At 38.1% G+C, this 22,876-nt stretch overlaps 1 protein-coding gene and 1 pseudogene across 1 annotated transcript; one reads left to right on the top strand and one right to left on the bottom strand.

The window, feature by feature from the left end:
* Positions 1-7,831: 7,831 nt before the first annotated feature.
* On the bottom strand, positions 7,832-12,681 carry LOC101447176 (SWI/SNF complex subunit SMARCC1-like; annotated as a pseudogene).
* Positions 12,682-21,545: 8,864 nt separating this feature from the next.
* Positions 21,546-22,481, top strand: LOC101447617 (olfactory receptor 4P4-like). Its single transcript, XM_004483932.1, has one exon. It carries the CDS (start codon positions 21,546-21,548, stop codon positions 22,479-22,481), a length of 936 nt encoding a protein of 311 aa, XP_004483989.1.
* Positions 22,482-22,876: the final 395 nt, after the last annotated feature.

The following is a 22,876-nucleotide window of genomic DNA, read 5'->3' as shown; positions in this document are numbered from 1 at the left end:
ATCAACCCCTATTCATGGATGGCAACAGTTATATCAGAGATGGAGAGAGGCTTGCTGGATATGCAGTCACCATTGATGTGGGCTATGGGTGGGAGGCTCTTTGTCTCTTTGGAGATAACCTAAGCTGTTGTCCTGACTTATGGGTGTGGGATGGTAAGAGGCTGCAGTCCTTCCCTTGGTGACCATGGCAATGACTCCAGTCCTGGGAGGCCATTTAGCAACTCAAACTCTATATGCATACTAGTCAGTCCAGGTAAACTCTGATAGTGGTGATGCTGAAACTTAAGGGAACTTGGACTTGGCCTTGAATGGGAAATATAATATAGCCTGTGCATAAATTCAAAATCATCTAATTCTGTATCCAAGTGTACCTAGTCTCTAGAAATCCAGCTAAGTGATATAGGCTTTGAATGTTCAGAAAGGATGTAAGACTGAATGTATATTCAAGGTTGTATCCAGATAGAATGTGGGCAAGATGCTAATTCAAGCTCACCTGAGGTGTAGGCTATATGTTAATTCAAAACCTACCTGGTACTCAGGCAAAGACTTAACTAACAAAGATAGTAGTTTTCTTTGATAAAAGCACCATTTGACTCCCCACGCTGTATAAAAGGAACTTGAAAATCTTGTTCGAGGCTTGGCTTGAAACAGAAAGCTCCTGAGTCTCGCTGACCATCCATAAACTATCTTTCCTTCTCAAAATCATTCCTGAGTCCTGGCCTTTCTATATGCAAGTAATTGAACCTCTCCCAAATTCTACAACACCATGGCTAAACAAGTGGTAGAAGCAGCTCCCCTACCTAAAGGGTAGTTTGTACAACAAGCTGAACTCTGGGCATTAATTCAAGCTCTACATCTGGCTGCTGGACAAACGGTAAACATTTACACTGATTCTAAGTATGCATTTGCTACTGTACATATCCAAGGAGCAATTTATAAAGAAAGGGGACTCCTAATATTGTAGAATTTGAGAGAGGTTCAATTATTTGCGTATAGAGAGGCCAGGACTCAGGAATGATTTTGAGAAGGAAAAATGGTTTATTGATGGACGGCCGGACTCGGGAGTTTTCTGTTTCAATCCCAAGCCCCAAACAAGATTTTTGAGCCCCTTTTATACAGAGAGGAAAGGCCAAATGGTTCTTTTGTTTCAGTTCTCAATAGACTTGAATTAGCATATATATCTTCTACATCTTAGGTAAGCTTTTACCATGGACATCATACATTCCAGATAAGCTTTTCTGCACATTTGGTTTGCATTTCCCCTGAATATTCAAAGTCAAAGAGTTTGCATTGATAAACTGTTTCCTGGGACTGGAGGCATTGCCATGGTCACCAAGGGCAGGACTGCAGGCCCCCATCATCCCAAACCCACAAGTCAGGACAGACAACCTAGGTTAAGGTTATCTCTGAAGAGAAAAAAAGCCTCTCACCCATAGCCCACATCACTACCTGCAGGGGAAAGGTGATCAAAAACAAGGAAACAATCCTTCAGCTACTGGAGGCAGTCTGGAAGCCAAGCAAAGTGGCCCTCATTCACTGTCAGGGACATCAGAAGGGAACAGATGCAGATTGCCAAAGGAAATGACCTAGCCAATAAAGCAGTTTGACAGGAAGCCAAGGGAGCCCCTAAACTGCAGGCCCTGTTGATGGCACCACACCTGTCTCTCTTAGAGCAGCCCTTAAAAAACTAAGCTATCCCTAAAAAGGAACAGGAGTGGGTCAAGAAAGAGGGAGGGCATCAGACCCCAGAGGGAAACTGGCTACTCCTGGATGGTCAAATCTTCATAACAAAGAGGACCACCTACACCCTTGTCTAATAATATCACCAATTCACCTACCTAGGAAAGACTGCTTTAGGAACCTTGCTTGGGAAGTATTACTACATTGCCCAGATGTCCTCATTCTACATCATAGTTGGCAGTCAATGCCAAACCTGTACTAAAAACAACCCTCCCAAGGCCCCAAGACTCCAGCGGGCATCCAAAACACTGAAACTGCTCCTTTTGAAGATTTAACTACAGAATTTACAGAAATGAAATGAAGCTGAGGGCATAAGTACTTATTGGTAATAATGTGTAACTTCTCAGGCTTGATTGAAGCCTTTCCTACCCATACTGAAAAAGCAAGAGAAGTAACTAAAGCCTTGCTCTGAGACATAGTTCCCCAGCAAGGAATATCCATATCCATAGGCAGTGACGATGGCCCAGCTTTCATAGTGGCCCTCATCCAAGAGCTAGCAAAAATGTTAGGAATTAAGTGGAAACTCCACACAGCATATAGGCCCCAGAACTCAGGGCACATGGAAGGCATGAATTGAACCCTCAAAACCACCTTAGCTAAATTCTGTCAAGAAACTGGCCTCCCATGGATGGATCTGCTCCCACTAGTCCTCATTAGTGTCAGATGCATCCCCAGACCCTCAGGCTACTCACCTTTTGAAATTCTATTTGGACAACCACATCAAATTATTCAAACCTTCAATGGAGATCTCAGGCTCTTAGGAGAGACTGACCAAGTTTCCACCCTCCAGCAACTGGGTAAAACCTCAACTCAAATACATAAAACCATCTTGTCTTGAGATCCCATTAGGCCGCGCAGTGCATCCACACTTACCAGGAGATCTAGTTTGGGTAAAATATTGGAAAAAGGAGCCTTTCCAGCCCCCCTGGACAGGCCCATATACAGTAATCTTTGTAACTCCCACTGCTTTGAAAGTTTCAGGTATAATCCCTTGGATTCATCATATTAGAGTTAAAAAAGCACACTCCAGTGAAAGATGGGATGGCTGGATAATTCATCCTGTGCCTGGTTATCTGTTGAAACTCCAAATTGCCCAGAATCACTGAGAATGGCCACTGACTGATTAGATGGATTCTTATTCCCTGTGGTCCCTGCTTCTTTTTGGACTGCTGGGTTTCCTGTTTGGGACTGGACTAGTAACAGCTCCCAGAGACTGGAGTATAGTGACAGAACACTAATCATAATAATGTACCTGTGCCTTGTTTTTCCTCACTTCATTTGGGGCCACCACCAACCCATACCCCTCCTGTACTGGGTGCTACAGGGCCATAGTATCCACCACTCTAGAAAGGCTAAAACAGCTCCAGGGAAAATGGTCCCCTGTCCTTACCTTTAACCATTAGACCTATTTGTCAGCAAAATGCTATTATACCCAAACTGTTAAGCCAAGTTTGGAAAATAGGCAAAAATTCTGGGCAGGTTCAATAAAACATGGGGACAACTGCAAAACCTGGGGCAATCCAGGGGAGACCAGGTGCTGGACCTACCTCCCATGGGTAGGCATGTCTGGTGGTGAAGGGGTACAGGACCAAGCCCAAGAGAAAGTTTTTTAAGCAAGTCCACACCAACCTCATCAAACTAGCTGAAGGCCCAAAATATCAGTAGGTAAACCTTACAGGGCTCCATCAACTTATTCAGTTCATAGCCCCCATTGAGGAGGTCAGTGGCTGGTAAACACCTCTTATACTTTCCTCCTCAGTGCTCGATCAGATGGCAAAATCTGTTGGCTGTGCTTGCCCCTCTTGAGGAGAAACTTTATAGGCACTCCATCTCCACCAGGGTGGGCTCCCAACTAAACCTTAACTGAAATAAAAAATGAAAGACCCCTACTGGCCCCATGGCTCTCAATGTCCAGTTAGCTCTCTCTGGGGACGGTAGAGACAATATAACCTGTTGTCTAAGAAAAAACCCTGACCTAACATCAGAATCTGTTGGGACCATCCCTGCAAACATGTGTACTGCTAATGAAAGCTTAACAAGCACCCTGACCTGGTGTAGCCCCCCAGGATTGTTCTTCCTGTGTGGAAACACTGTGCATAGATGCTTAGAAGCCAATTGGACAGGGAGTTGTGTCAAGGTGTTCTCATCACCAGAGGTGTCAGTCTATCCTGAAAATGAACTAGAACAAGCTCTGAATCTGCCCCAAGGATGAGCCAGGCAATCTCTAATTGCCACCACTGTCATGGGAGCAGGTATAGTTACAGGGATAGGAACTGGACTGGGAGGATTGGATTCTTCCTTCAACTTTTACTACAAAATCTCCCCAGAACTAAATGAAGACATGGATTCCGTAGTCTCCCTCCAAAGCCAAGTCAACCCCTTAGCCACAGCAACCCTGCAAAATAGGAAAGCCCTAGACCTATTAACAGCTGAAAAAGGAGGGGCATGCCTCTTCCTCAGGGAGGAATGTTATTACTACTTCAACCAATCAGGAATTGTTACTGCCAAAGTAAAAGAGCTTAGAGACCAGATCCAGAAAAGGAAAAGAGAACCAGAAGAGTCATGGAGCTGGAATCTGGAACTGTGGTCCTCTTGGCTCCAGTCCCTAGCAAGTCCTTTAATCACTTTATTCATGTTAGTCACATTTGGCCACTGTGTAGTTAATGTTCTCATCAGGTTCATTGAAACAAAGAAACCCAAAGAACAAGGGCAAGAGTTCTAGCCCTGAGAGGATATAAGCCACTTAATACAAGTGACTCCCTATAGAACTATAGGGACATCAAAGGGAGTAAATGTTGAGAAACAGAAAAGCATGACCCTGTAACCCCTATAATAGCTTCCCGATTGCCCCCTCTTGCCTTCCACTTCTGTAGTTCCATGTGCCTAATAGAAAAATGTGACCCTGTAATCTCTATAGAAACCTCCCTAATTGACCTCTCTTGCTTTCTGCTTTTGTAACCCTGTTTGCTTTTTCCAGTAGAAAAATTGCCCAACAGCCCAGCAACTCATTAACCAGTGAGTGAGAACCATGCTAATTCTGCATAAGAGCCTATGTAAAGCTGTGAAAACTGTAATACAGGGCTCAGAATTTGGAAATAAAGTCTCCTCTGGGCTTGTACATAATAAATCTGTTCCTCCACCTATCTGAGTGCCTTTTGGGTTTTTCTGCCACTCAGAATTCCTGACTTTGCTGTAACATAATAGCACTGTGAATTTCCTTCAAGAACTTTTCCTTTGCTTTCACAGTTTTGCTTTTTGGTATAAACGTTTTTCATCTCAGGTTTTGACATGCCTTCCTCATTAAGATTAATCATTCCTAGATTTTTAATTTAAAGTGAAGAACATGCAGATCTTCCTTTCACTTGTACACTTGGTGGTCATTAAATGGTTGTTACCTGGTCAACTTTCAATATTGTTTCTCAGGTAATAGTGAGGCTTGGGGAGGGGCAAAGAGATGGGAATAGACAGTTGGTGGACCAGTCAAAACACATACAACATTTATCAGTTAAATTTGAGGTTTTCAGGAGAATACAGGACAAGACTCATCAGAAAGAATGCTTTGTGACAAAATTTGAATCAGTTATTATAGCTTTCTTTTGTTTTTAAATGTCTCATACAATTTACTGATTGAAAATATGATGAAATTATATATTAAGCCTATTCCTAAATCTCTTCGACTAAGAATAATTTTCTCTTGCTAATAGTCCTTTCCAGCATTTATTGTCCAACCTGTAATCCAATGACTGTTTTTGAAAAAAATATGTCAAATCAATGTCTAATGAACTTTATCAATTGAATTGACCAGCATATGATAATAGGAAACTTAAGAAATATTTACATAAGCATGTAATTTAAGAAATTCTATCAATTAATATGCATTTTTTTAGAAATTTAAAGTATTCCATAACAAATTTTATTACAAGAATACCGTAACCTAACTTGTAAACACTCATATTATTTAAACCCCACACAATCAGAAAGTACTAGGCTCACAGAAGCTTAGAAGTCTTGCAGTGTGTTGGGGGAGAGAGGTAGCCTAAAGGCAAGATTGGCAGCTAAAATAAATTGTGAATGACCCAGTTCTTTATTAATTTTTGCCTTGGTCACACTCTTACAATCATATTCATTCCTTAGACACTTCTAGGCTATCTTAGTATTCTTCAAGACCTGAGAGAACCCTGTGTTAATGACTACACTATATCCTAGATATTTAAAAGTAATCATAAGTAGTTAATTCTTTCCTTTTTATCAACTTTCCTAGAACATTTTGATTTTCCTAAATGTCTCTTAAAATATCTCTTATAAGTGTAAAAAATTATTTTATTTTATTCTATATTCTGTTATTTTTAACTGATAAATAGGCCTTCATCTCAACTGGGTCCACCATTAATAAAAGAAAACTATCAGTTATTTTTCTCTAATGCATTTTACTCAACCACCTGGGGCTATATCATGTGAGAATGCTGGGACTTTCTTTTATCTTAAACCTCCTCCTTTCATTCCAGATCATATATTACAGTCCCAGTGATTAGAATAATTTCTCAAAAGCAAATGGTCCTGTTAGATGTGATATGTCATGGTGAAATATGATAGTCTAAATGTTCGTGTTTGAAAATAATCCACAGGAAGTTCAAATGGAAATTTATTTGCTCACAGTTTTGAGAATAAATGAAAGTCCAAATTAAGGGGATGCTTTCTTCCTGAAGACTTTGGCATTCTGGGGATGGCTGCTGGTTATCATTCATGCTTAGTTTGATCAATAAGGAAATGAGAATTTGTATAACATGATAAATGAACTAGAAGTAACAGACATATACAGAACACTACATACCAAACAGCAGGGTACACATTCTTCTAAAGTGCACATGGATCATTCTCTAGGATAGAAAAAAATTGGGGTCACAAATCAAGTTTCAATAAATGTTTTAAAAATTGAAATTTTACAAAGCATCTTTTCAAACCACAGTGGAATGAAGGTGGAAATCCATAACAGGCAGAGAACTTGAAAATACACAAATGTAGGAAGTTAAATGACACAATCTTAATCAACAGTTCAAAGAAGAAATCACAACAGAAATCATTAAATTTCTTGAGAACAATGAAAATGAAAACATAACTTATCAAAACTTAGGGGATGCTGCAAAGGCAATGCTAAGAAGGAAATTTAAAACCCTAAATGCTTACATTGAAAAGGAAGAATGAGGTTAAACCAAAGACCTAATTGTACACCTAAAGCAGAAACAGGATAGCAAGCTAAACTCAACGTAAGCAGAAAGAAAGAAATAACAAACACTAGAGCAGAAATCAATGCAATGGAAAATAAAAGCACAATAAATAGCATTAACAAAACCATAAGTTGGTTCTGTGAAAAGATAAAAATTTATGACAATTCTTTTGCTAGACTGATATGGGGGAAAAAAGAGAGAAAGCATAAATAAAATTAGAATTGAATAGGGGCATTACTACAGATCCCACAGATAAAAAAAGAATCAAAAGAACATAGTATGAAAACTATATGCCAACAAATTAGACATCCTAGATAAAATGGATAAATTTCTAGAAATACAAAACCCTTCAATGACTCTAGAAATAAAAGATCTCAAGAGAATAATTACAGTAGAGATTGGATAAGTAATAAAAATCTTCCCAATGAAGAAAAGCCCAGGACCGATTGGTTTCAGAGGTGAATTCTACCAAACATCCCCAAAAGAATTAATATCAATCCTGCTCAAACTTTTCTAAAAAGTTGAAGAGGAGGAACACCTTAAAGCATTCTTTGAGGTCAATATAACCCTAATGCCAAAACCAGATAAACATACTACAAGAAAAGAAAAGTACAGAAAAATATCCATTATGAATATAGATGCAAAAATCTTCAACAAAATATTAGCAAGACAAATCCAACAGCACATTAAAAGAATTATGGACCATGATCAAGTGAGTTTATCCCAGATCAAGGGTGGTTCAACACCAGAATATCAGTTAGTGTAATAGAGCATATTAACAGAACAAAGGGAAAAAAGAGTGATCATCTCAATTGATACCAAAAAAAGTCTTTAACAAAACCCAGAATCCTTTCTGATAAAAACACTTAGAAAAATAGGAATAGAAGGAAACTTCCCCAACATGCCAAAGGATATGTATGAAAGAAAGTAACAGTGTTCATGACTGGGTTTCCTAATTGACTGAAAAGGATCGGCTGGTAGGCCAGGGGCCCAAGGGAAGCATCTGAATCCTCAAGATATAGGTTCTCAATGGGTAGTTCCAAAAAGTGAAGAATACACTCATCCTGGGTTCGACTTCCTACGTGTAGTGACATTTTTTTTCCAATCATTTTCATATATCTCTAGAGCTTCCACAAGTAGAAATGTCTCCTGTTCAGTCTACTCTCTTCCAGCACTAGATCCTTTACTCTTTTCTAAGGTTTTCTTGGAGTACATATCAGTACAGAGACCAATATTCGGCAAATCAATTGGTTTTTCCTTGTTCTTTCAGGAAAAATTTTCATTTATTGAACAGCAGAGACCTGAGGTGATTGAAACTGAACAGGTACAAACCCAGAAAGGGTGTCAGTTAATACATTAAAATGAGGAGTCAGAGGAGGTTCCTTTGCCATAGGTCAACTTTCTGATTCTACTTGGTAATTAACAAGTCCCCTTGCTTAAAAAGGCATGAACAGGGATGTGGACTTGGCCCAATGGATAGGACTTCCACCTACCACATGGGAGGTCCGTGGTTCAAATCCCAGGCCTCTTTGACCTGTGTGGAGTTGGCCCATGTACAGTGCTGATGTGTGCAAGGAGTGCCATGAGACACATGCAGGGGTGCCCCCACGTAAGAGAGCCCCACGCATAAGGAGTGTGCCCCATAAGGAGAGCTGCCAAGTGTGAAAGAAAGTGCAGCCTGCCCAAGAATGGTGCCGCACACATGGAGAGCTGACACAACAAGATGATGCAACAAAAAGAAATGCAGATTCTTGGTGCCACTGATAAGGATAGAAGTGGTCACAGAAGAACATACAGCAAATGGACACAGAGAGCAGACTACTGGGCGGGGGGGAAGGGAAGAGAAACAAAACAGAATCTTTTTAAAAAAGGCATGAACCCTAATCACAGCGCACACTTCTTCTGTCAATTTCCTCCAATAAGCAGTGCTGGTTAAATATTCTTGGGGATTCAGATGATATATGTCAATCATAAAATTTTGAAACACCTAGTTTATTTCTGGAGGCTTGGATTTGTCTTTTTCCTTTGAAACACTCAGGAATAGCATGCTGTTAAATCACATGAATACAGTTAAAATCAAATCAGGAAGCATAACTATGAATAATCATGTGAATAGTGTGCTCTGTTACATTATTTTTGCCAGGGTTGACTCAGCAACTCTGATGACCTTTGCTAGGATCTTCATCTTTTTTTAACTCATATTGTGACTGTTTCTTCATTCTGCTCATCTAGATCTGCTACAGTTCCTCTTCTAACAGGTGTATTTTTACTATCTTTTTTTTGAGTTTACTTTTTTGAGGAATACCACTTCCTGTATGTTGGGTACAGGTGTTCAGTCATCCATATCTTTGGTAAGATCTTCTTGCTTACCTTCTTCTTTCTGACTTCTACACTTGTGATAAAGACCAGCTTGACCTTTTTTTCCCAATCCTCTTCTGTGATTCTGTGTGTATGGAAAGAGAGGAGAAGGCAAAAGTTTCCTCTTTCAAGCATTAGCTGCTGCTTTTCTATCTCTTCTCTCTGGACTTCAGACTGACTGGCTCTTCACTCTTTGTTGAAATTCACTGACAGAAACTCACAGACTTCCTCTTCTTATCTGCATCATAATCTTCCCCATTCATCCATTCATTGAAAATGTCAGTGTCCAAAATCCATTTAGCATGAAACTACCAAGACTTTCCTGGAGTTGGTGGGGCATCAATTTCAGCATCACCATCACTGTTGTTATCCCAAGTATCACGGTTGTCTGGGTAAAGCCCAGAAAACCTAATGTTATTGGATTTTATCTAGGTTCTTGGCTCTGCTACAGAAATGAATTTCAAGAGCATGCCAGGTGAGTTAGGCCAGTAATTTATTCAGGCAGGGAGGTATGAGAAATGGGAGAAAATAACAGATCAGGGGTCCCAGCAAGAGAGGAAGGGGGAGAAAAGTGATAAAGTGGGTTAATTTATAGGCTATAACTCCCCATTATAGATGATAAATCCCCATATTTGGCAAGCCAGCCCAGGAGTTTATTGGTGAGTGAAACTATGACCTACAGCCTGTTTAATGTCTTCCTTTGGTTCTCTATTTTAAATGGGTTTGTGTATGAGCCTCCACAGGATGCAATCCTGGACAGGAAAGGACTGAGGCTTGGGAATTCTCTGCTGCACTCCCCACCTTGTTAGATCTAACCCCAGTCAGGAGGGGCTAGGGCACAGAAATGGAGCTAATTGTGTTGCTCTTTCAAGACCTTTTAGCAGCTAGAGTCTCTGTCCTCAGGGCTGGTGACCCACAGCCTTCTCCCACCCTCTCCCCTAGAGAGTGCACAGCAGTGATGGAGAGCTGGAGAGCGAAGGGCTTACCCCTCCCACTGGGTCCACACCTCTGCAAGCCGGCATTTCTATCTGACCACACACAGTTACCTGGGGGATGAAGTAGGAAAGTGGAGGGCAGAGCCAAAATGGATGCTGTGGGAATTCCCTTCCCCAGGGTGGCCACATGTCATGATACCCTTGCAATTTCTAATGTTTACCCATGTTTTACCTTTTTACTGAATTTCTTTTTGTGGTTTGTGTTTTCCTAGGGTGGTGGAAATCAGACAACAGCCAAACATTTCCTGACATTTAACTCAAGAACTTCTGTTTGGGTCAGTCAGTCTCAGACCCTAGAAAGTGGGGGTGCTGAGAACCAGAGCAGGAAACTGAATGGCTCCCATTCCTTGGGTCCATCCATTCAGATAGCAGCCAATTATCTCCCGGGACAAAGTCTCAGGTGCTTTCATTTGGGAATGCTCAGGCCTCCCAGTGGCTTGGGTTCATTGATATGATATCCAAAATAAGATACCCCCAAGACCGACCCACAAGGACACTTGTGGGCCAGTTAAGCCTTGAAAATAAATATTCTCAGGATGCTGAGACAGGGCTTCAACTCCAAATTGTGTGAAGCAGTAAACTTTAGTCAGATTAGGACTCTGGGACACCATAATGGTCTATTAAAGGGTGCTTTTTCATTCTTCCTAGAGTAATGGGCACAGTCTCCAGCCTACCAGGAAACTCTCTGTCAGAGTCTCTTAGGAATCAAGAAATTCTGCCTATTGGGGATCTTCCAGCAGCCATCTTGGGGGTTACTGATGTCCACATGTACTATCTGCCAGGTTCCAGATCCATCTATGGATTCCCTATTTTACTAGCCTGCTTCACTAATACCTGCTTGTTTTTATCTCATCACCAGTTTCAACCACTCTTCATCCTCTTGTGAGGAAAGATCTGGATAAATTTGATGGAAAGCCTTTGGCTTATCATCAGTAAGTGTCCCCTGAGGTCTTTTGATGATATCTTTCAACTTGCTGGCCAACTTCAGGTGAATGTCTGGAATGAGGTAGATGATGGGTCTGATCAAATAATTGTCCTGCACCAATGTATTTTTAACGTTCAAAACATTTTGACATTATGATCCATTCAGGATGGATTCTGTAGACAAACATTTGCCATCCCTATTCATTTTTATACTTGCAAGTAACCCCAAGAATGTGACACCAGATACCCTCAGCTTTGAAAACCATGAAACATTTTTCAGAGAATTTGGTGAAGGCTGTGTTGGTAATGGGCCCCCAAAGGCATTTTCCTGAAAGCTATACTTCCAATCCAGCAAGAATTTTGTTGCTAGGAGCATCTATGTGAACATACTTATTGTAGTACTTGCCCAGTGTAGATGCCCACTGAATCCAGCCAGATGCCACCATCTCTAAGCTCTCCCAAAACTTGCTCACTAGACCCCTGTCCAGCTGCCAATAAATGGTCAGACTTCTAGTGGATACTGCACCTGACACCCATGCTGCCTACTGCTGACCCAGTCCACTGCCACCCACTGCCAGGGACATCATAACCTTCTGTCATCCCCACAACCTGGCCCACCCCTGCCCTTGCAGCTGTCCCTGTCCATACTCATGCATACATGCTACTGACCCCTCTAGTATTTCTTAAGGGGAAGGGCACATATTTATGAATTCTCTCATTTTCTCTTTATCTGTGAATACTTCACTCTCTCTCTCCCACTTTTCACAAACATTTTTGCTGGATGCAGAATCTTAGCTAGCATTTTTTTCTCTTTCAGTACCTTAACTATATCATACCACTGCCTTTTCACCTCCATAGTTTCAGATGAGAAATCAGTGTTTAATCGTATCAAGTGTTCTTTATATGTGATATATATATATATCCTTTCTCATGCTGTTGTCAGGTTTCTTACTTTATCTTTGGGGTTTGACAATCTGATTAGTATGTGTCTTAGAGTAATTTGGTTAGGATTTATTCTGTTTTGAGCATTCTGCCATTCTTGTACATGTACATCCATGTTCCTCATAAGAGTTGGAAACTTTTCAGCCATTTTTTGCTCAAATACTTCCTCTGCTCCTTTTCCCTTGTCTTCTCACTCTGGGACACCCATGATGTGTTCGTTTGTGGTTTTCATGATGTCATTCAATTCCCTGAATCCCTGTTCATTTTTATTCCATTTTTTTTTCCACTTCTATCTAGCAATTACAGAGGTCCTAAATTCTAGTTTGTTAATTCTTTCCTCTTCCTGTTCAAATCTGTTGTTGCATGTTCTACTGAATTTTTAATTCTTCTACTTGATCTTTCATTACCTTAGGATTTATGTTTTTCTTATATATGTTTACAATCACTTCTATATGCTTAGCTGCTGTCTTCTTAAAACCCATTATTTCTTCCATCATCTCCCTAAATTGATTATGGAGATCTTTTCCAAATTCTGCATCTCCTCCAATGTTTTATTTGTTTCTTTGACTGGGTCATACATTCCTGTTTCTTAGTATGGCTCATAATTATTTTGCTGACATTCTAGGCATCTTTTCATCTTGATGTGTGTATTCTCTTGGACAGTTTCTTTTCTAGTGCCTAGGATTTTATTTTTATTTGGTTTTATGGTAAAGATCTTCTTTGACACCTTGTTGCATTTAATCTATATCTTTAGAATTGCTTGTGTTTAATAGAAAAAAGAAAATAAAAAAAAGAAAAGATGTGGGAATAAAGGAAATAAAAAAAATTAAAAGAGGAAAGGAAGAGAAAAAAGAGTCAAGCAGGCAGGCAGGAAGGAAGGAAGGAAACTCCAGGCTGTCTCGGGCCACCAGTGCCCAGCTAGGAGTCCCCTCATGGGCTGTATATGCCCACCTTTAATTCTGTGACTCCCCTCCCCACTCCCTGAGTACCCAGAAGAGAAGAGAGAGAGAGAGAAACAAACAAACATGAAAAACTGAAACTTCCCTCTCAGTTCGCTGATGCGCAGGTTCCTCCTTGCCAGCTACTTGCAAAAAAATAAATAAAATAAACAAAATCTTTGGACCTCCCTCTTATGCCACAGGTGTCTGGGTAGGTCCTACCATGTTATCTGCCCACATCTGTAAGCCTTCAGGCCTGCTATTCCTTCAGTGCCAAGCTGATTACCTTCTGGCTGGCATCCTACTCAAAATACCCTTGGACACTGTGACTTCCCCTATGCCAAGCAAGCCTGTCAATCTTCGAGCCACTTCTGGAGGATGAGTGCATCCTGCCATTCTCTACTCAGTCATCTTAGATGCAACTCAATATTTTAAAGATGTTTTTGCACGACCCACAAGATTAATTCCTCAATTCAATGCTATCTTCCCCTTAGAAAAACAACTAGCTTTTCTTTTTAGAATTTTATAACCTAATTCTAATAATTGTATGTAAATTCAAAGCATCTAAGTCAGCCCACACAAATGTATAAAAAAATGGATTTGGAGAAATAACATTTCTTGATTTCAAGGCATTTTATAAAACTACAGTAATTAAATAAGTGTTGCAATTTCAAAAAGGTGGACAATTAGAACAATTAAACAGCCTATAGAGTCCACAATTAGATCCATATATTCATGGATCTAATCTAAGCAAAAAGTTGTAAGTACTTCTGTTGGAAACAAACACAATGGCCTCACAAGGAGAGACATGCTGTCTCCATGCTAGTGCTGTCTCCATGGCTATGCTTACACCCTAAGGAATGCAGTAATTAAGAGAATTGGGGTTTAATGTATACCCAGGGGACCTGAATCTCTGGATTGACCATGTGATAGCCAGGCCCTGAGCCTCAACAGACTTGCAACCCCTACACTCTAGTTTATTGAACTTACCCCACTCATCTAACATGGAGGTAAAGAAGGTCAACCACCACACCAGGGGGCCAAGACTGCCTGCAACTGAAAGCAAGAGAATTGCATCCAGCATCCAGCTGAAATCTAAGCCTCCTCTTGATATCTCTTGATATAGATGTGGAGTGGACACAACCATTCTAAGGTCCACAGGATGGAGGAATAGAGTATGGATTAGAGTGGACTTACTGATATTCTATTCACAAACTATTGTGATTAGTAATCAAAGAAAATGTGGCATTGTTGTGGAGAAAGTGGCCATGGTGGCTGCTGGGGGTAGGGAGTGGGAGAAAGAAATGTGATGTGGGGCGTTTTTGAGACTTGGAGTTGTCCTGGGTCGTGCTGCAGGGACAGTTACTAGACATTGTATGTCCTCCCATGGCCCACTGGGTGGACTGTGGGAGAGTGTGGGCTATGATGTGGACCATTGACCATGAGGTGCAGCAGTGCTCTGGGATGTATTCACCAAATGCAGTGAATGTCTCATGGTGATGGAGGAGATTGTTGTTATGGGGGGAGGAGTGGGGCAAGGGGGGTGAGGAGTATAAGGGGACCTCATATTTTTAATATGTAATATTAAAAAAAGAAAGAAAGAAAGAAAAAAGAGTTCCTGGCAAATAGGATGAAGCTGTAAAGGCTGAAAGAAAAGATGAGCACATAACTTTTGTAGTGAATAGAACACTTAGACTTTGTACCTTGAGATAAGATTTTTAAAAATTCCTTCAACTATGGGTAATACTGACAGTTAACTGCATATTGCTGCTTCTTGTCACATAGGCTACGTGTTCCTGCTTGTTGTCATGTAGACTGGAGTATATGGAGAGCCCCTTTTAAACAATAAAGTTGTCTGATGAGTCTCTATTCACAGATCCCCTGATCCCAGCTCTTTTGTTCTTTCCCTCCCTTCCTTCCTCCCTTCCTTCCTTCCTTCCTTCCTTCCTTCCTTCCTTCCTTCCTTCCTTCCTTCCTTCCTTCCTTCCTTCCTTCCTTCCTTCTTTCCTTCCTCTTTCTTTCTTTCTTTCTTTCTTTCTTTCTTTCTTTCTTTCTTTCTTTCTTTCTCTCTCTCTCTCTCTCTCTCTCTCTCTCTCTCTCTCTCTCTCTCTCTCTCTCTCTCTCTCTCTCTCTCTCTCTCTCTCTCTCTCTCTTTCTTTTTCTTTCTTTCTTTCTTCTTTCTCTTTCTTTCACTCCCCTTTTTCTCTTTCTTTCATTCCCAATACCCTTTGGATCCAAATCTCCAACATACTTCCTTGGAGAAATGATAGTTTTTTAATCAAATGCTGATGGAATAATTGGACATATACACATATAGCAAATTAAAATTGACCTGTATCTCACACATTATATGCACACTAATTCAAAATGAATCATAGAGTTCTACATAAATATATAATATGAAATATTTAGAATGAGACATAGAAGAAAATTGTAAGGTGTTTGAATTAGGCAAATAACTGTTAAAGTCAAAACAAAACTGTAGTCCATAAAAGAAATGGCATGATAAATGCATTTTAACAAAGTAAAAGTTTGTTGTAAGAATAAGATTATAAAAAATGGAAAGGAAAATGAAGTTATACTCTTGGATAAAGTATTTGAAAAGTTTATAGTAATAAAAAATACTATTTAGAATATGTAAAAATATATTTCATATTTATAAGAAAAAATTGAACCCAATAAAAATGAGCAATAAAAATTGTACACTCCAATTAAAAATAAACTAATATTTTGAACAGATATTCCATCAAAAAAGACATAAACTTAGCAAACAATACATGGAATGTTGCTAGGCATCATTAATCAATATGTAAAATGCAAATACCACTTGAATGGTTAAAATTAAAGACTGACTATAGAAAATGTTGTTGAAAAGGTGAAACAACAGAAATATCATACAATATTTTTCCACCCCATAGGTGAGACAGGAAGTCTGGAGAGAGCTGCAATTTGGTATTTCCCTTTCCCTAAGAAGTTTAATTTGGAAAAACCCACTTTGGTTAAGCTCTGATAAATTAGGACAGGTATTTGTTAATGAGAAGAGACTGCTTCTCTTTTAGTTCAGAATGTTCACTTTCCTCACCAGTACTGGAAACATAAAGAATTTTTTTTTTTCCTGAAATTAAGAATGGGAATCGGATTGAGTTTCTGTAGGTTAGACTCAGGTAATTGTGTGTGTCCCTAAGGTTTGCCCAGGAAATTTTGTCTTTCAAGCCATCCCATGCTTTGACTCCAGCAATATGTCAATTACCCTTTACTTATACTTATGAAGGCTGACTCCAGCTTCTGTGTCTTCTACTCCAGGTTAACAATAATTCTTTGTATCTGCCTTTCTTTTCCGTTTCTGAGGAGATAGTTTTCCATGGAACCTCAATTGTCTGAAAGATCTAAGATTTGTTGATATTCAGTTTTTGAGCTTTTTCTTGTTTAGAAACTGTCAGTGACTATTACCCAAACTACAAGTCAGAATTGAACCCAGTTCATTATCATTCAATTAAAGGCATTCAATTTTTTCTAAGATTGTTTATTCTTTAAAAACATTTAGCATGATATCATTTTATTTTCCAAATATATATATATGATTGATTATTTTTAACACCTACCTTAAATTCCCAGTTCTGTAGTATGTCCCTTCTTTAAAGTGTATTGAGGTTTTTTTAAGTGTTCTAATAGGTATTTTCGAAGTATTCTATCTCTGTATGTAGGAATACATATTCTTCAATTATTGAATATATAATTATATATTTATGTAAATATACCTTTGTGGAGTTTTAAATTTTCATTTTATCTCTTGTTTCTTACTTTTTCTTGCTTTATCAATAATTGATAAATGAGTTTTAATGTTCCACCAGGAAGGTGAATTTATTCTGTTTTAACATGTAGCTTTATCTCAGTTCACATCACTTCATATATATTGAGGCATTATTTTTAAGTTGTGCCAGTCTTTATCTTAGAGCAAACATAGGACAGATTCAAATGCCATAGTTGAATGAGAGTGAAAAATAAGAGATTATTTTCAAAAATATGGACAGCAGCAAGAAAATCACAAGGATATGCCTGGGGGCTAATAATGTTGAAAACTGACATGTTTGAGTGTAATGATTAAGTTCCTGTGTCAATTTTGCTAGGTTATGGTGTCCAGTTGTTTGGTCGAGCAAGTAATGGCCTGATATTTTACTGTGAGGGAATTTTTGTTGCTTTAAATCATTATTAACTTGATTGTGTCTGACTGGTTATATCTACTCTCAACAAAGGATATTGCTTTTAGTAATGAGAGTGGTCTTATCCAATCACTTGAAGGCCTTAAAAGAGAATTTATAAATTCAACAGTCAGAAGAATTTCTTTCTTTCCTGCAATCAGCTTCTACTGGGAATTCATCAAAATCTTCATGGGAGTTCTCATCTTGAGCCTCAATTCATGGAATGGAATTTGGATTTGCCAAAACCGACAGTTATAGAAGATAATTCTGATAAAAAATTCAAGATATTTAGTTATATATTTATAAACACACATATATATTTATAAAAATGAACATATATTTACACATAATTATATATGTATACACACACATATATCCTGTTGCTTCTGTTTCTCTAGATAGTCCTGATTAATACATCAAGTATTATGGGTGCTAAGATAAGTGGAAATGTATGAAAAAAGAAAAAAATATTATAAAATGAAATAAATCATGAGGGACTATGCATGGGCCAGCTTGCTCTCAAAAATGAGGTAAAATTAACTCAACTCTGTTCCTTTTAGATTCTATTGGCTCTGTCCTCCTCCCCTACCCCAGGGGAAAAATTAAAATAAATATATCAGGAACAGAAACAAACATAATAAAAAACTGAGTATGCACTGTGGATTTTCCTAAGTCTTTTACCTAATACTTGCTGATACCTAGTAAATCAAAAGAGGGTATATAACATTAAACTTTCAAATGGGTATAATTAAATTTCTAGAAATGCCTCCATCTTAATGGCAACAATTTCGTGTTACTGAAGAAAATCTTACTGCTCTTTTGAAACTCTATTAGCACATTAATGCAGTTAGATTATAAAGAAGAATTCAATATTTCTTAAGTGTATGCAATGTACTATATCATGGTAAACAGTGAATACAGTCTTTGAGGAGATCAGGCTAGAGGGCAAATGGAAAACCATATATCCATAATATTTCATTAGTGCCATAACATGAATTTCTGAACCTATATATGATGGCCCTGAAGATATGAATGCAAGAGTAGAAAGCCTTAAGGCAGTCCATATGACCAAGATAATAGTATTGGCTTTACTTCTGTAATTATAAGTACGTTTACTTGGCTGATGCAAAACACCCATGGGAGCTTTTCCCTCTGGCTTTTCTTGTGCTTTTTAAATTTAAGATGTTACCAGCAAGCGTTTCTCAAAAGATTCTTCACTCTGGAAGATTCATATATAAATCCAAAACTTCCCACATTAAATTGCTAGTTTTGTGGCACAATTCAGAAACATACAAGGAACTGAAGGACCATATTGACTTTTCAGAGAGGAATAAATTGTTGCAGAAATGAACATGATGGTTAGTATTCATCAATTAGTAAGAAAAAACGTTCTGGGACAAAATAATTAGGACTTCAAATACCTCTTTGTTTTATATGAATTTTGACCTTAGTATTTCCAAATTTGTAAGTTATATTTTTCTGGAATATTTTACTGTTGGCTATTGTTCAGGAGAGGCTATTCAGAATATTTGATTGGCAACTTGGGAACAAATAAAGGGGTTTAGCCTATATTTGTATTGGAGAGAAAATATTTAAGCATAGTAAAAAATATTTTAGCATTACAATCATTCAGCAAGGCACAGAAATTTGGACTTTGGTTGTAATAAAACAATATATAAACCAATAATGTAAATACATTCTCCAATAAACTGTTAGGGTAGTAATAAGCCCTCACCAGGTCATGCAAAAACATATACTGGGCATATAGATGATATCTAATACTGTTTAAAGTATCATATTGCTTAATTTATGGTATTTAAACATTTTACTTTAAGTCCATCAATGAGTAAAGCCCATGAATTTAGGTTTCACAATTTATTGTTTATAATAGATGAGATAAATAGATAATGAATCTTCCATTCCATCTATCCATATGCTCTCATGCATTTATTTGTAATTTCCCCTCTCAACATTTTTTTCTCCTTTAGTTTTTCCTTTCTTCTTTAATTTAGCTATTCTTTTACTTCAGTATTTTTCTTCTTTCAAAACGTAGTTAAGACATTCACGAAGATTCTTAACAGACTTTTTCTCAAAGGATTTAATTTGTCAAGGTCAAAAGGGAACTTTGGAAGAGACTCTGAGGGTTAGGAAAAAGATTTACTCAAAATTATTTCCAAAACACTGCATTTATTTGCAGATGTCTATGTATAGGTGTTTGTGTGTATGTATGTGTATGAAACAGAGTGGGAGGACGAAAGGAAGAGAGAAAGAGTGACAGAAAGAAAGAGAGAGAGAAGGAGGGAGGAAGATGGAAAGAGAATGAATTTGCATGTAACTCAGGGAAATTTAAGAATAAGATCAGAATTGAAATGATACGAGGATGGTTCTAGGAAATCTTTTGGCATGATTTTGCTTATTAGAGGATTCCCAGTAACTAATCATTGGATAGAGCTTTTAAGAGTCTTTTTCCACTTAGGTCTGTGTTTTCCCAACTGATGTGGAATCATTGTAAGTATAAGACTTAGACCTAAATGTTAAGAAATCCTGAGAATTGTACCAATATTAGGGAAATAGCCTAAACCAAGAGTTTCACCTTCTACAGTTTTAGTTCCCTAGTTATTCTAGAATATTTCTATAGTTTAAATGGAAATTTATTCCTAGGTACATTGTATTCCTTAACTTATCAGATTAATCGGCATATATAGAGGGCAGATTTTCTCAATTTATGAATAAATGCCATGTTGAGTTGTATTTTGACCCCAGAATATTTACACCAATATCCATGTTTATTTCTCATACTTAGTATTTATCTAAGATGAGCAAAACAAACGTGAGACAAATTAATTTTTTACAATGATGGAATCCTATTTTATTACACAGCAAAACAGCCTCAGCAAAACATTTTCAAAGAGCTGTTCTGAGGGCTTGATTTAAGTTAGAATCTTAAGGTCTTACAATTATATAATTTTTACACGGGGTTCATTTTTTGGTCTTGGCAGAATCATTGGTTCTACTTGCCAGGGGTTTGGAAAGCTCAGATAGAACGAGGTGATTAATGCTAACACTGTGGAAATATTAGGATATCCAAGACTAACTGCTCCTATTCATGTTCCTTAGACTAGGAATCAGTACACATTAACATATTTTAGTCATACTATAAAAAATCCACAAAAATCCATTAGTGCACAAAATGATTTTGAGGAACAAGGACTTCTGATATGGGCTAAAGGTGATGCTTTGATCATATTAGCTTCTTCCTCCCAGATACACAGCATCTGAATATCTGCTCTTTTCTAAATGTATACTCATGTAAGGAGGTATATCTTTCATCTTGTAACTTCATTCAACATGACAACAGATAACAAAGAGCTTTCTAATTGTAACAGCAGCCTCAAAAATGTGTCTTTTGCCAAATTAAGGGAAAGGTTAGGCTTTTATTTAATAATATCCCATGTTACTATATTCATAGGTCGAATAATTGAGTAAGAAATTCCCTGTTTCCAGCCAATGTCCTGAACCACAACAAAACATGACAAGAAGTAGAGTCATTGAAATTTTTAGCAAATATTCAGGTTACTTCTGAGATGTGATTAAGAGTTGATCTTTCTTTAATTTCAAGAATATTTAGTTTCAATGGATATGTGGAATTACAGGGTGATTTGGGGACCCTGGGTAAGTTATATGTAGCATAGAGATGGGAGGGAGTTGCCTATATTTAAACAGGTAGTAAGCCTGAGATGGAAAAAGACCCCATTTATTTTACAGAGATAGAAAATGGCTGGGTCCCATTGACCTGTGGATAACAAAGCAAAGCTGTGGAATCTGACATCATGTACAACTTCCTATCTTATGTCTGTTACTTTATATCTTAATGAATTTGTGTAATTAATTGAACCATTTTATACCTCTAATGTTCCTTATATAAAATGAGAATAAGAATTGTATCCCTTGCTCATGGGTTGTTATGGGATTTAATGCATGTAAAGTATTTTTAAAATATTAGGACTATAATATGCTTTCATTAAGTTTCATTTGATGTGATAAAAATGCCCTAATCTAAAAAGAGTTTAAATGCTTAATTCCTGTAATAAATCCACTATGACCTACATCATTTTTCAGTTTATAAATTACACCAACGTTAAAAATTCCATTAAATGTTTAACACTTTATTCTATATTATTTCAGGTAAGTTTCTAGTGTGTACTTGGGACTCACACTAAACTCATGGAAAATCAGAACAATGTCACTGAATTTGTCTTCTTGGGGCTATGGGAGAATAAGCAGACAGAGCTACTCCTTTGTTTCTTGTTCTTACTCTGTTACTTAGCAGCCTTAATGGGGAACATCACCATCTTACTTACGATCACCTGCACCCATCTAATTGAACAACCAATGTACTACTTTCTATGCCACCTCTCCATCATGGACCTCTCCTTCACCTCCGTTGTGGTTCCCCGGCTAATCAGAGACTTAGCTTCAGAGAGAAAAATAATTTCCTTTAACAACTGTATGACCCAGCTTTTCACCTTCCACTTACTGTCAAGTATGGAAACATTAATCTTGGTGTCCATGTCTTTTGACCGCTATGTTGCCATTGTCAAGCCCCTGCACTACATGGTCATCATGACCCGGCAGAAGTGCAACACACTGATCATCCTGGCCTGGGTCTTGGCCTCTTGGCACTCTATTGCTCTACTTTTCATGGTCCTCAATTTACCTTTCTGTGGCCCAAATCAGATCAATCACTACATGTGTGATGTGAAACCTCTTTTGAAACTGGTCTGCAAAGATATTCAAGTTGTTAATACCTTAGCTATTGTCAATTCAGGGATGGTTTTGGTTGTAGTTTTTCTTGTACTGGTGGCTTCTTACATAAATATACTGTACAATCTTAGGACACGATCTTCTGCAGGAAGACGCAAAGCTCTCTCAACCTGCAGCTCACACATAATGGTTGTGGTTTTGTTTTTTGTGCCCTGCATCTATACCTATTCCCAACCTGCTGGTAGTGATAACAAAGACAAGGAAATCTCTTTGTTTTACACTGTGATTGCTCCCATGTTAAATCCTCTCATTTATTCCCTGAGAAATGTGGAAATGAAAATTGCCATGAGAAAGAAATGGTCTCATATAACACGATCAGAGTTAATAAATGAATAAATTAATAAACAGATACCTCTGCAGCATAACACAAAGCTCTTTCAACATGCAGCTCTCACATTATGGCTGTAATTTTATTTTTTGGGCCAGTTTCTACATGCTATGTCTGCTAAGCATGAGAACAAGAACAGGGGAATCTCTGTGTTTTACACTGTGATTGTCCCTATGTTGAATCCTTTCATCTATACCCTGAGAAATGTGGATGTGAAAATTGTCTTGCAAAAGATGTGGTCTCAAATGGCACGTTGAGAATTAAAGTTAGTGTGGTAATATTTATTGTGATTCCCATGCTGTGTCCCTAGTGTAGCTATTATTAAACTCAGTATTGAATGAAGGTAAGCTTTCATTGGTAGTTGTACTGAATAACTTCTGGCATTATAAGATCCAAAAGTACA

The sequence above is a fragment of the Dasypus novemcinctus genome, chromosome 10, assembly GCF_030445035.2.
Source record: "Dasypus novemcinctus isolate mDasNov1 chromosome 10, mDasNov1.1.hap2, whole genome shotgun sequence".
In the NCBI taxonomy this organism is placed as follows: domain Eukaryota; kingdom Metazoa; phylum Chordata; class Mammalia; order Cingulata; family Dasypodidae; genus Dasypus; species Dasypus novemcinctus.
This window is presented reverse-complemented; position numbering and strand designations above follow the sequence as displayed.